Raw genomic sequence first — 15827 nt, forward strand, 5'->3', positions numbered from 1 at the left:
ATGAACTACCTGGTTGGTTGGTTGGTTGGTTGGTTGGTTGGAGAGATGGATGGATGGAGAGATGGATGGATGGATGGATGGATGGATGGATGGATGGATGGATGCAAGGAATCTGCATATATAGTTCTGATTACTCCTGCAAACCCATAGAAGAGAGGTGTGCTGCTACTGACAAGTAGTAGTGTGTGTATAATCTTTATATCTGTCTCATGACTTCCATTGAACTTGTTTTTATCATTCCAAGTTTAATTTAGCATGTCATTTATTATGAAAATAGCTTGAATCTGAATCACAACATCTAATTTACCACCACAAATTATATGCTGCTATTCACAGGTGCATTCTAATGAATATAAACACACACACACACACACACACACACACACACACACACACACACACACACACACACACACACACACACACACACACACACATACACGCACACACACTTTAGGCTGCAGAGATGAGAGGCAGACATTTGCACAGTTTTGCAGTTTTGAAGAGACTGGTTCATTGCAGATACTGCCCTCTTGTATCACTTTTCTTAAATGAGGGGTAGAGTTGTAATCCTTCTTACCCTTACATAAAATGTGAAACATTTAAGAGTCAAATTCACCTAAATCAGTCAGTAAAAATACATAATAAGAGTTTAATAAGAGCCTCAGTGGCAAATATCTGGAGTAGACCAAGTTTATATAGACAAAAAACAAGATACCTTGAGATAACTTATTTGAGTACAGTAACTGCAAAAAGATCTGCAGAACACATCAGTTGGTCTTGGCATACAGGCACAAGGGGTTTTGACCCAGTTTAGTTTCCCCAAATGTGAAGAAAAATGAATGAATAAATAAATAAGGGAAAGGGGGCTGTGCTGTGCTTGGTGAACTCTGCTCACAGCATTGTTAATGATTAATGCCTCCTCTTAAAGGCAGCGGCTTCCTGTGCGTGATACCAATCCGGTACTGTATACAAGTGACGTAAGTGCAACTCAATTACACACAGAACAACAAACTCTCAAACGCACACACAGCAAGGCACACATTTATTGAAATAAAATCAAGACCCGCCAACAAATAAATAAATTGAAGCAGTCAATAACACAAACAGACAAGAACGCACATATAAAGACGCAAGATGTCTGAAAAGTGAGCCATCAACGAGGTAAGCAATCACTTGTGACCTTGTAGCAAATGAAAGCTTTGCTCTTTTTATTTGACAGAAAGCAATCTCAGGAATCGCAAGGGTATCACATACTCCAAATAAAGGAATGATACAGGTCCACACACACATCTCATTCAACAGCTATCACACAAAAATTAACCTCTCCTATGCCGACACACTGACTTTTATTTTACAGCATGTAGTATATCACACTAAACAATATTTATCTGGACACCAGCAGTAAAACGTCACCCCACTGTCATCTAAATGTAAATAAGACCACATCTGCCAGCATCTTCTCTCACTGAAATAAATGAACAAAAGGGGTCATATCATGGAAAATCTCTTTTATTATTATGATAAACAGTTTTTTTTAAAATGTTTTGAAATCGTCTTGTTCTGAGTGACTTTATGACATTGCAATAATAATATATATTAGATAAGTGTGCCCTTTTAAATCCTAACATTCAATCCTAACACAACTTGAAATATAGCTGTTGCTCATTTCACATTTTACATACAACAGAAGCCTTAAAGGTAAGGTTAGTATTCATATTCTGGCCAATAATTATGTTCCTTTTTTGGCCAATACCCAAAAATTTGTCAATATTGAATTATTATTTTGTCAAAATAAAATGAAATATCTGCTTGTATTGATGGATGAACAATCTGGTTGTTTGTTTGTTTGTTTGGTTGAATGAATGGATGGATGGATGGATCATCTGTTTGGATGGATGGATGGATGAAATATCTGTTTGTTTGTTTGTTTGTTTGTTTGTTTGTTTGTTTGGATGGATGAACTACAGTGGCACAAACAAGTATTTAGTCAGCCACCAAATGTGCAAGTTCTCCCATTTAAAAAGATGAGAGAAGCCTGTAATTTTCATCATAGGTAACTACGAGAGACAGTGAGAAAATAAAATCCAGAAAATCACATTGTCTGATTTGTCAAGAATTAATTAGCAAATTATGGTGGAAAATAAGTATTAGTATAAGTATAAGTACCAATACATTGTGCATCTCTGAAAGTTACAGTAGCAAAAATGGCACATTACGTAGAGGATGGAAATAATGCTTGGCCCACCTTGTCAAGCCACCGACATCCATCCAAACCTCAACCAACCACAATGATTAGGCACATTGACTATGTATTATGCAGTATGTAGATGTTATTTCAAAGATAAATAACTTCACCAACTTGACATAACAACAGAACAAATCAGATCTATTCCTGAGGCGACTTGCTTCCTTTGGGGCATGGCACAGTGATTTAAATATAGCTCAGGTGAGTGCAATGTCCTGGTGGATGTGAACAGGTTTTGTCAGGCGTGGTGTGTTATGTGCTTGGTACTTTTCAAGTGTCAGAGCCACAATGTATGTCAGCATTCGGCTCCCAGGGGGTGAGCCTGCAGAATGCTGAATGGCGCTGTTTGTGAGACTGGATGGGTGGGATTGGGAGGGCAAATGTGTGTGAGCTGTGTGGTGCCGTGGACTCTTGCTGAGTCTGCATCCCCCACTGTGCCTGACAGCGGTAGCTCAAACTATGCCTGCTTGATGAGTGAAAACAGAGAGCTGGAAAAGCACAGAAAGAAACCAGAGAGAGAAAGGCTGAAGCAAATTATAAATAGCCAGTCCTTTTGGCTGACAATGGTTGAATGTTTCATAAAGAGAGCCTGCTGCATTGTCCGGCACGACATAAGCACCTATGTAAAACACACGTGCAACAATGCTGTAACATACGATCTGAGAAGCGCAGAACAGGCAAGCGATCGCTTTGTTTTCATCACAAAGACCCAGCCATACTCTCACCCATCCTGTTCTGCCGTTACGCCTCAAACATATTTAGCGCAGCCGGAAGGAAAGAAGAGCCAGCAGTATCATTTTCCAACCAGTGTGTAATTCAGAGACCCTTTTATGCATTGTGCTTTGCTTTACTTCACTGTGGAGAGAGAGAGAGAGAGAGAGAGAGAGAGAGAGAGAGAGAGAGAGAGAGAGAGAGAGAGAGAGAGAGAGAGAGAGAGAGAGAGAGAGAGAGACTTTATATTGAGAGCCCATCTGTCAGTCTCTTTTCTGAATATGTCCATATAATTCTATTTTATTACTCCCAAAGGGAAAAAAGGATAAAAAAGAAAAAGAGTGCAAGCTTAAAGGAAAAAGGACTGAAAGGAAATCAGCGCAAGTGTGAAACCTTAATGAAAGAATGAGATGAAAAGAGGAATGTTCGCTAATACGTACATGCATATACTATACTGACAACCTGCACTACAGGAACTAAAAGAAAAAAAAAAGAGAAAGATGGGAACAGAGTATTGACATAGATTAAAAGGAACAGGTAAGTTGTCTCGCACAATTGAAAATGATCTTTGAGTCATGGCCCACAGCTGTTAGCACATATCGTTAAAAAACTGAAACGTAGACCTTAAATAAAAATTAAACCTAAGTACTAACTAAAACTAAAATATATATTTTTTTTATTAAAGTAACATTTCAACAAAATAAATATACAGGTCCTTCTCAAAAAATTAGCATATGTGATAAAAGTTCATTATTTTCCATAATGTAATGATAAAAATTAAAATTTCATGTATTTTAGATTCATTGCACACCAACTGAAATATTTCAGGTCTTTTATTGTTTTAATACTGATGATTTTGGCATACAGTCTATCTCAATCTCTCCTCAATGACAGGGGAGCTTAAGCTCAATAAATTAGCAAATCTTCTCCAATCCTAGCCGTGGGCGTTTACTTCCAAGTCTCCAGTGCTGCAAGCCCACCAACACCCAGCGTTTTGGAGAGAGCTTCAAAACCAGTGTAGAAAATAGCCTATTAATTATTAGTTATGATGTTTTTGAATGTAAAACCAGACGAACATCATTAGTTGACCTCAGACAAAAGTATAAAAAAAGCCAGTTCATGACACCTTTAAATATATCAGACTGCGTGTAATGAATGAATATTACATACAAGTTTCAGTTTTTGAATGGAATTAGTTAAATAAATCAACTTTATGATGATATTCTAATTATGAGCAGCACCTGTGTAAGCGAGGATTGCACAATACTGTGACATATTATACCCAAAAATTCTTCATAGAGTGAAGTAAAATTGAGAAGAAATTTTTACCACAATTAGGCCACAATTATTCAGACACTTCGACCTGACCATGTTTTGCTTAAGTGTTTTTTCTTGAATTGCTAATGCGACCTTTTACACCACAGACTGAACGAAATGAAGCATTGCTTGGTAATTGGTTGATCTAAATGGGTATTATCTAATTGTGTACTAAAATATAACAGCTGGCAGCTGATTGTAATCAATTGCAGACCTTTCTATCAAAGTTGTCTGACATTATCCAGATGAATTTGTTCTGACACATTTTAACTCTGAGCTCTTCTAATATGTTTTTACCATTTTCAAAACTATACTGTCTGAATACATTTTGGTTTGACTGTATAAATCAAATAAATGCTCCAAAAGACCAAGATGAGAAATGTAAAAAAAATGAAAGATACGTGAGAGATACACACTGCAGTGTCACCAGATGCCCTAATATAACCGGACTCTAGTAGTGACTACTCTGTCTGTTCAGGCAGACAGATAAATGGGCACTGTCACAATGGTGCAGCTTGCCTCCACCCCTTATGACAGTGCATCCGTCAGTCTCACAGAGGCCAACATCAAATTATCCAAATTAAAACGGGCTTAGCGTGGCATCTGGCCTCATCCCTAAGGACCCCAGAACAGCTGAGCTCAAAGCAGACCTTCAAAAAAAAAGACGCCATATCCCCTCCTAAAGCTATGACCACATCACATTAAACTATGAAATGATGACATCCTAGATCAATCAGGGTTACAGGTCAAAATTCAAATTAGATTGCATGTCTCATTCAGATAAGTTTGTTTTCTTATGTTCTATATCAGGGCAAGGGGTAGGCTACTTAATCCAAGATACAACATATGTGCAAGAAAAGCTTTTGTTACACTTAAACTTAAGGGAGATGAAGAAAGTCAGCTCTGAAAACAGTAAGCCTATAGCCTATTTGTGCTCACTTTCATCTCTGGCATGTGGTAAGTAGGCTATTTACAAAAGTGACAACAGTTATCAGGACAATGGGCTGCAGAGAGACAGACAGACAGACAGACAGACAGAAAACAGACAGACAGACAGACAGACGGATAGATAGATAGATAGATAGATAGATGGATGGATGGATGGATGGATGGATGGATGGATGGATGGATGGATGGATGGATGGATGGATGGATGGATGGATGGATGGATGGATGGATGGATGGATGGATGGATGGATGGATGGATGGATGGATGGATGGATGGATGGATGGATGGATGGATGGATAGATAGATAGATAGATAGATAGATAGATAGATAGATAGATAGATAGATAGATAGATAGATAGATAGATAGATAGATAGATAGATAGATAGATAGATAGATGGCTCTTACCTCTTACTGAAGCAGTTGGCTCCAAACATGGGTCTTGAATGACAATTTTTAACAGTTAAACATGAACGCGAGGAATCCTCTTCAATGAAATCCGCCGTGTCACATACTCGGAATTTGCATTTTCATAAGAACTTGATATTCACCCAACCAACACAATATCTGTAAATGGAGAGGGAATGGGAAGCGAAATAGATAACATGACAGGATAATGCATCTGTTAAAACTCTCCATACATTTACACAGAGGGACTGCTTGATACGACAGAATTGTGGGAATAGGCTACGTGGGAGAACTGGAGTAAATTCCAGCAATTTCCGTCTAAAATAACAGTGGTTCAAAATAATAAGGAAAATAAGATTTCACAACGATGATGGGAATCGATGCTTAACGCAAACACAACGCAAGGAAGAAAATATCCCATCTCTATTTGCATGCATCTTGTTCAGGAAAATCACGTGCTTAAACACTGCATCACTGCATAGCTACACTCACAAAGCACGTGCACATGCGAACGCAGGGTCCAAAGATAAGAAACCACTGGCACGCGCTAGAGTGACTTACAAACCGTATTTGCTAACTAATATATTTTATAAATAATATTTATAAATTAAATGAAGAAAATAGTTCTTTGAAATTAGTAAATAAACTGGACAATTGAAACAGTTCTGCTGCAATCATGTAGCCTACACACCACAAACAAAGTCTAAAGGCCTAAAGGCTTCTATTTTATCAGACAGACACACACACACACACACACACACACACACACACACACACACACACACACACACACACAGTATGAACCTATAGGTCCTCAAGTAGCTTATGTGATAATCATATCACAAGTTATGTAATTGGAGGTGATAGTATCCTTAAATTGGCAGGAGCTCAGACAGTTTATTGCTATATGACTCAAACCAATTGTTTCGCTTCAAAACGTTGCTTTAATTTCAATTTTACATATATATATTTTTAATCTTTAGGGGGGGAAACGAAAGACATGTAAATTATGAACATTTACCCAGAGGTCAACGGCCTTCTCACAGCATGCCATGTTGCTTTTAGATGGTGAATTGAGTCCAGACTTAGTCTGGCTTTGTGCGACTGTCACCTTTAGTGACTGTTCTGGTGCATGACCTTGCAAATTAACTTAAAATCGACCTTTCTTTAGAGAAAAGAAAGTGGAAATCAATGAGATTATGTTATGAACTAAATTGATGAATGGAAATACTGTGGAAATGAATTAGCCTGACAAGCCAGACCCACATCAAGATGTTTGGTCTGGAAACTCACCATAGACAGGGCTCAATCCGAGGGGCGGGATAAACGGTTGTCTTTCAAACTCCCTCTGCACGCGATAGGATAGCGCTACACCAACCAGAGCAACGAAGGTGAAGCAGAGCTTGTTGATAGATTAAACATTCGCCGTATCCGGTCAGCAAAACTCCGAACACATCTTCCCTTTTTAAGAATGACTTCAGTGCCGTTCTTTGTTCTTTTCTCAGAGAAATGGTTAACTTCAAGCAGAGCCGGCCTTTCCATTAGGCAATACAGGCGGTCGCCTGTATGCGGTGGCAGCAATATTGCGCCAGAACGCCCACCACACACCAGCTGTTTGGTGGAGAGGAGACAGAGTGATGAAGCCAATCAGTATATGATGGACAGAGGCCAGTGGGCAAATTTGTCCAGGTTTATAGGGGTTACACCCCTATTTTTTTTCGAAGGACATCCTGGGATTTTTAATGACCACAAAGAGTCAGGACCTCGGTTTAACGTCTCATCCAAAGGACGGTGCTTGTTACTGTATAGTGTCCCCATTAATGCACTGGGGCGTTAGGACCCACACAGACCACAGGGTGAGCGCCCACTACTGACCTTACTAACACCTCTACCAGCAGCTACCTAGTTTTCCCAGGTTTTTCATCCAGGTACTGACCATGCTCAGTCCTGCTTAGCTTCAATTCAAGGACTTAGCTTCTTGGGCTACATGGTGATTGTTATATACATTTTTCTGTGTATTTTAATGGTGAATTGCAGCTGCTTGTCATATAAGGTGCTTAATGTACAGTACACTCATTAGCAACATTCCCCCTGAAGAAACCTGACTTTGAGTGCTTTACACAAATGGCTAATATTCACATCACACACACACACACACACACACACACACACACACACACACACACACACACACACCTTTATGTTAGGGTGTTCTGCAATCATGTTTGCACAGCTGTTTGCCAGTCTGCTGTGGCAACTCAAGGTTTTTGTTTGTAGGATATTGGAGCTTTCTCTCATATTAATCTAATTTCAGTTGAGTGAGAAGTTCAACAAGGACATTTTTAACTGTGCTGTGAACTGATTTGCAGCAGCTTTGACCAGGGTCATGTGGTTATGGATGGTTAAGTCAGCTTCTTATATATTTAGACTTTGCTGCCATCCTCTGGTAGCACCCAGAAGCACTAAAGACAACATGACTAGCATTTCCATTTTACACGTACAGTATGAATCTAAAGTTTGGGACAGTTTTTTTTTTTTTTTTTTTTTTAAGAACATGATAGGATTTCATACAGTAAGGATTATTAAACTGATCGAAAAGTTCAATGTAACAAAATATTTTTCTGTTACTATTTTTATCATTCATCAAAGAATCATGAAACATGTATTAGGATATCCTGTTTTTAACATCGATAATAATACGTTTGTTGAGCACCAAAATCAGCATATTCACGGTGATACTGTAATGAGAAATCCATGTTTAAAACAGTTGTGTTTTTCAGGATATTTTGATAAATACAACGTTCAAAAGAACAGCATTAATCTGAAAAAGAAAAATAGCACAGCCTCTGTAGTTAGGTCGGTTGAAGCTGCGTTCCTCAAGGAACATAACAAAACAATTATTTATTTAATTTTAAGTCTTCAATTAAACAGACACGAGAGAGAGAGAGAGAGAGAGAGAGAGAGAGAGAGAGAGAGAGAGAGAGAGAGAGAGAGAGAGAGAGAGAGAGAGAATGAATACCAAAGAGTCCAAAATGTATTTTTATTTTGGTCTATTCAAATCAGCCTTTAAAAGAGACTTAAGACAACGTGGGTTTTTCATTGTTTTTTTTTATTGACCGTTTGTACAAAAAAAGAGGTATGATAAATCACATAACCAGCAAAGAATAGGCCACATTTACCATAAAAACAACCAGACTTAAAAAAAAAAAAAAAAAAAAAAAGAAAAAAAACGGAAAAAAAGAAAAGATAAGGGACAATGAAATGAAACAGGTGTTGACAAATTTTTTTTTTAGTGTTGGTCATGTTAGATTGCGCAATACAGACACCACACACAAAATTACTGAATATGCCATTACATGTGAAATGAAGATGAAATTATTAATCTAGGAGTATCATGTTCAATATTTCTGTCAATGTCAGGCTCGCTTAATAGGATGTTCCTGTCTGTCCATTCAGTCCAACACCGACTACTGAAAATTCCAACATCACTTTTTTTGAATGCCTTTTTGAATATATTTGTAATGCCATTAAAGTCTCTGTGAGACTGTGTTACAAGAGCATTTGTTGAATGCAAACTTAAAGCATCATACATGGATGTTTGATCACCTTCTAACACCAGGGCATTACATTTTGACACAACTATTTTACTAACCCATCAGCGATAGTCAATTCTAATCACACGAAAACAGCACGCCTGAAAAAGCTTTTGTTTTCCGAAAACAAATGCTTTTTGTTCATCAATTAGAGCAATATTTAGCAAATCGCAGACTGAGATGATCACATTAGCTGTGACGAGAGTCCAGCGCCAGTTGCATAATATTGGATGTTGTGCGCATAATAAATGTGGTGATAATTACAGAACTCCAGAGCTTCATCAACACATATTGATGACTTGAAAAATGGACTTGAACTAGACAGAGAAGACACTGAAATGCATGAAAACACTAGTATGTGAAACCTTACTCGATGGAAGCTACCATGTTTTTGCTGTTAGAAATAAAATACTGTTTCTAAGATGCTACTGTTTTTAAGATGCTTACAGAAACCCTAGAGGCTCTTTAAGGGATCTACCAACCTGAGGCTTAATATAATTACTGTAAATTATAACTTTAAGCCCACGTATTGGTAACAAACTGTCTGGAAATGATGTGGATGTCTAAATCACTAACACGGACAGTTTAAGTTCCTTCATATCATGAGGGTGTGAAAGTACAGACAACAGTGATGTAAACAAACAAGCGAGATGAAATCACTTTTGAAAAAAAATTAAATAATAATTGGGACTCCATTTCAAGTAACGAGTCCAGGGCCAGAATGAGGAGTGATAAAAAAAAAAAAATTGATATAAAATGTACAAAGAAAAAAAAAACATTCAACAAAACGAGTTTCACAATATCCTTTAGTGATAGATTTATCAAACGAATGCAGCCATTCAAATAATACTACTGCATAATCAGAGGACTTAAGTTATGAACACTGGATATTTGATATGCATACATACAGTATATACACATACAAGAATATCCTTCACTAAAGTTTAGTACACTGAACTGTACAATAACTTCCATAGGGAACTGTTCAGCAAAACACTGTCTTGCTTACATAGTAATACTATGTTTTACAATACAAGATTAAAATTATCCCAAACAGAAAAAGAAAGAAAATAAAAGGTTGCGCAAGCCCAGACAGGCCACAAAGTGCATATACGCTCAGTTAGAAGCCACTGTTAGAGGAATCCAGATGGTGGGGCACAATTCTGCAGCTTGTACTCCCCACTCGAAAGTGGGAAAATGACTATTGCATCACGACGAATAATGTCGTCACAACACGGCATGTTGTTTGCAGGCAACATGCTCAGGGTTAGCATTAGCCACTACCATTCAGCCTTCGGGCAAATTCATCTCCGGCTCTGGGATTCAAGTAGAGGCTTTGCAGCAGTGAACTGTGGTGACAAATTCGAGAACGCTCCATCTCAGTTAAAAAAGGCCCAGTGATGCAAGCAGGACGACATCTCCCAATTCAAAAATACCACCCAGAGCATATACTAAACTGATATCAGGACAACGGTATGATCATTGAAAACACACACAAAGTAAGTATGGTTAAACTTAACATGAACCTAACGAAGAAACACTTCAGTTTGAAGCACATGAGGGGCCACGTATCACGTGACCGTCAATTCAACAACAGCAAATGGACTTTTGTGCGTGGACAACCACCTGCCTGGCAAGCTTGGAAAGAGTGGAAGGTGACATCTAGAGGAGAATGCTTGAAAGGCAAAACGTCAGCTTGACGAAATGGTGAGCTAAAAAAGAAAAACACCCTTTACAGTAGTGCTATTGTGCCACATCGGAAAACTCTTTCTTGTGCTTCTTTTTCTTTTTCCTCAAAGACCTTCAGTCACTTCAGATCTTGACAGGCTTGTTTTTCTTTTTTTTATATAAAGCAATGGCTCAGATAAAATGATTTTTGAAATGAAACGGCTGTGAAATGATGATTTTTTTCTTTCTTGAATGTGAAGGAATTCTGCCAATTCAGGCTTTTGCATTATTTTCAAGCATTCCCCTCTCTGATTGTCCTTTCAGAACGGACTTCTCGTGAAACATTTCAAAAGGACAGACTGCTTTAGCGTGTCTGTTCGCCATCAGTCTTTCTTTTTTGAAACGCTCTCCAGTCTGACAGGCTCAAAACCTTCTTGTTCTCGGAGACTACAGCCCCCTTTGGGGGTCCGGGTTAACAATGCGTTTCTAGGATTTGTTCTACTTCCTTTGGTGTAAAAGCCAGGGACAATCACTCTCTTGGCCTCCATCTAGCTTTCGCTTTCTCACCCTGTTCGTCTCTCTCTCTCTCTCTCCCTCTCTTTCCTGGTCTCTCGCCATCTGTTAACCATTGAGCAGGTAGACCACCAGCTCATAGGTGCACATCATAATAGCAGTGTTAGGGATCTGCCGGACCAGATGAGTGGTGAGGCCTCTGTACAGTGCTCTGTAACCCTCCTCCCGAAACACCATATTTAGAGTTTGGAAGAACGAACGATACTTGCTGCCCTCCTCGCGTAGTCTGGTACGAATAACCTCTGTTATGAGAAAAAGAGAAAAAAAAAAAAACAGTTATTTGTCAGAGGGAAAAAAGAAAGGATACTAAAAAAATAGGGATGTGCGAGACTATTTGACTAGTCGATTTAAACGATACTGCTGCTGCTAGTCGACTTTGAAATACTAGTTGTTTGAATATTTTTTGCACATTGAATATTTTGCTTTACACCGATCAGGTATAACATTTTGACTAATATTGTGTCGGTCTCCCTTTTGCTGTCAAAACAGACCTGACCCTTTAAGTTATGGACTCCACTAGATCCCTGAAGGTCTGCTGTGATATCTGGCACCAATATGTTAGCAGCAGATCCTTTAAGTCCAGTAAGTTGTGAGGTGGAGCCTTCATGGATTGGACTTGCTTGTTCAGCACATCCCACAGATGCTCGATTGAGATCTGGGGAATTTGGAGGCCAAGTCAACACCTCAAAGTCATTGTTGTGCTCCTCAAACTATTCCTGAACCATTTTTGCTTTGTGGCAGGGCTCATCATCCTGCTGAAAGAGGCTACAGCCACCAGGGAACACAGTTTCCATGAAAGAGTGTACAAGGTCTGAAACATTGCTTATGTAGGTGCGACATGTCAGAGTAACATCCACATGGATGGCAGGACCCAAGGTTTCCCAGCAGAACATTGCCCAAAGCATCATATTGCCTCCACTGGTTTTGGAGATGCTCTGACCCAATCGTCTAGCCACTCTAACTCGCTTAAATCCTCACGCTTGCCCATTTTTCCTGCTAACACCTCAACTTTGAGGACAAAATGTTCACTTGCTGCCTAATTTATCCCACCCGCTAACAGGTGTCATGATGAAGAGATAATCAGTGTTATTCACTTCACTTTCGTCATAATGTTATGCCTGATCTGTGTATATGTTCTCTATGTCATGTCAAACTAGCATTTAACAATTAAGCTTGCTTATAGGCCTGTTATACTACCGGTTATGAGGTACAATACAGCATGACATTTTATATCGGATTAAAGGAGAAACATGAATGAAACATGACACAACAGTTGCCATATCAACATCCTAACAAAGTCAATACTCTTTAAAATTTAGCATTGTCAGTACACGTCAAGTGTCGATTTTGCAGCTGGTCATGTAAACAGATGATAGCGAACAACAATACCTTAACATGCTGACTTATGCGGGCTAACTTTTATTTGATGAAATCTGTTTAGACTATGCCATTAAGTTTGGTCCTGCACTTACTACTTATTCATTTTATTTGAATAAATATGTCTATAATGGCTAATGTTGCTTAAGTTAATGGTTAAGTTTAATATACAATGATCATAATGAAAGGCACATTGAATGTATCCAACCTATTTTTAGCAGCATTTAGACTCATCGATTGCAAAATTTTAGTGGTTTTAAAGGTGCCCTAGAATGAGTTGAAACAATATGTTAAATTCTTTGATATCTACATAGAGGGTATGTGGCGTATTTAAGGGCAAAAATTGTCCAGTTACAGTTTTACAGGTCCATTTACAACCAATAAATTGTCTCAAGGATGTAATGCTCTGCTTTTGCCTTATTTGGAAGAGTCATGAATATTAATGTTAAGCTCTGCTCTGATTGGCTTATTACAGCCATTCACAGCTTACTGCAGTTCAGTTGTTCAGCGAAGCAGCTTGTGAGTCCTGACCGTCCTGACAGAACACAGGCCGACTGAATGACACTTTAAGCAGGAAATCTCAAATGGAGATTGTTAAAATGCAGCCTACTTGTGTATTGGTGTTTTCAGATCATCCGCACGCGAGAAAGAGCTTGCGTGTTTCCGGTTGCCAGATTTCAGTAATTTAAATCCCCCAGACAGAGCTTTTCTGTGAAAAGAACTCGTATACTATCCGGTGTTTTACCTAAACATGTCCAATCTGGCAACCATATACGCGTACTCTCTCGCGCACGGAAGATCTGATAACACCAATAAACTAGTAAGCTGCATTTTAGTGTTTTTTTAAGTGTTTTTTGACTTATGTTCTGCTTAAAGTGTCATTCAGTCTACATTTTAGACTTGTCTTTTTTTGTCAACGATATTGCATGTTTATATAACATTAGTCACAATGTAGGCTATGCAGTGACTGTGATGTACTCTGAAATACCTGCAAAAACATCATAGGCCTACTTTAGTTCTCAAAAATATAAATATATAACTTATATTTTTACAAAATGAATAGCCTTGTCAAATGACTGTCGTTTTAACTTATATGGTGGAAAAGGTGACGTTTGCTAGAAGGATCGAGTGAACGATCTGTAAGCAACGTATCTACGGTTTTAACCTGTCATTAGACACACTATTTAGTTTTGTATGGTATTTGGAGTTTCCTGCTGTTACTGTACTAGCATATTGCGTTATCTAGACAATGTGGTCTCTCTAAGAAACTTTCAATTTAATCAGAAATTGTTTAAACAGCTAGTCAATAAGTGGATACATCACTACTTACTGCTTGCAGGAATACAATTGCCTCTTTTCTTCAGTTTAAGACGCTGAGCAAAGCTTGCTTGAAATGGGCTGAAAAAACGAACGATTTTGAAATAAATTGTTGTGGTATCCGATTATAATAAACCTCACCCATGACTGTTGACATATGAAAAGTCCTCACGTCTCCTGCATAGCCTGAACATGACTTGTGTTATGAGAGTTGCCGTTTTTGCTAAACTCAAGTGTCTTTATTTACCTGCAGTCCCAGCTACCGTCAGTTCCGCCTGACAATGAACATGTACGGACAGATGCAAATGTTGGGGGCGTGCATATAAATGATCCCCAACACTTGCGTCACGGTTGGGTTTATGTTGAAAAGCACTTATTTTTCTGTGGTGTTTTTGATTCACAAGATTTACATATGAAGGAGGAGGCAATGGTGTTTGAGACTCACAGTATGTGATGTCCATGTACTGAACTCTTATTATTTCACTATGGCCAGGTTAATTCAATTTTTCATTCTAGGGCACCTTAGATGAAGCAATGAAATTAGTCGTTGCGCACATCCCTAACAAAAAAAAAAGTGCTCTGCATTTAAAACATCTTTCATTATAAATTATATCATACAATCATACAAATATATTTATGGGTTAGTTCACCCAGAAATGTAAATTCTGTCATCATTTACTCACCCTCAAGTTGTTCCAAACCCATAAGACGTTCATCTTCAAAACTCAAATTATATTTTTAATAAAATCTGAGACCGTTCTGTACAGCGTCAAAATGGTAGTTGTTTCTCTGTCAAAGGACAGAGAGCAATTGCTCAGCAATTGCAAATGATTTTATTAAACATATCTTTATTTGTGTTCCAAAGATGAACGAAAGTCTTACAGTTTTGGAACGACATGAGGTTAAATTATGACAGAATTTTTCATTTTTACGTTAACTTACCATTTAATATATATTGAAGAAATATTACTCTGGAAGACTTCTATTCTGTATAGATGATTTTAATACAAGTAAATTTGTAAAAACAAAAACAAAAAAACTATTTATATATTTTTATATATATATATATATATATATATATATATATATATATATATATATATATATATATATATATATATATATATATATACAACTTTACTTGTATTAAAATCATCTAATCATCTAAGGGATAATGTACACCCAGCCGGTTGCTATCACAGAATAAACCCCGACAGAGTGATCAGGGCCCCGACGCGAAGCGGAGTGGTCTTGCATCACTCTGAATGGGTTTATTCTGCGATAAAAACCGGCTGGGTGTACATTATCCCGCTTATTACACGGCTACTAGTCTCAAATAAATAATTTTTAGACACAAAATATTGTCTCGAGATTAAATATTGTATTAGCTCTTACGCAAAGCTTCTGCGAAGGAAAACAGTTCCAACCTGCTTTAAGCCTTTATCTATTGCTGAAGATTTGCCATATGCCCTTGCTAAATGTTAAAATGAATGCTGAAAGGGTTAGTTCACCCAAAAATGAAACCAAGCCTATGATTTACTCACCCTCAAGATATCGTAGGTGTATAGGACATTCTTCTTTCAGACAAATACAATCGGAGTTATATTTAAAAAGTCCAGGCTAACGTTAATCCAAGCAGTAGTTGTAGTTGTGTTTGAAGTCTATAA

General features: G+C 38.0%; 2 protein-coding genes across 3 annotated transcripts in view; both read right to left on the reverse strand.

The window, feature by feature from the left end:
• Nucleotides 1-6080, reverse strand: part of spsb4a (splA/ryanodine receptor domain and SOCS box containing 4a) — a 105057-nt gene extending 98977 nt beyond the window's left edge. Inside the window, exon 1 of the mRNA XM_067453268.1 lies at nucleotides 5633-6080. The gene's annotated coding sequence lies outside the window, so the exon portion shown is untranslated. The remainder of the gene's footprint in view (nucleotides 1-5632) is intronic.
• Nucleotides 6081-8845: 2765 nt separating this feature from the next.
• Nucleotides 8846-15827, reverse strand: part of slc25a36a (solute carrier family 25 member 36a) — a 29714-nt gene continuing 22732 nt past the window's right edge. For both annotated transcript variants that reach the window (XM_067452454.1, XM_067452455.1), the window contains one exon: nucleotides 8846-11708. In XM_067452454.1, the coding sequence (XP_067308555.1) occupies nucleotides 11515-11708 (194 nt within the window). In that variant the 3' untranslated portion in view covers nucleotides 8846-11514. The remainder of the gene's footprint in view (nucleotides 11709-15827) is intronic.

This window comes from Pseudorasbora parva, chromosome 9 (genome assembly GCF_024679245.1).
Source record: "Pseudorasbora parva isolate DD20220531a chromosome 9, ASM2467924v1, whole genome shotgun sequence".
Classification (NCBI taxonomy): domain Eukaryota; kingdom Metazoa; phylum Chordata; class Actinopteri; order Cypriniformes; family Gobionidae; genus Pseudorasbora; species Pseudorasbora parva.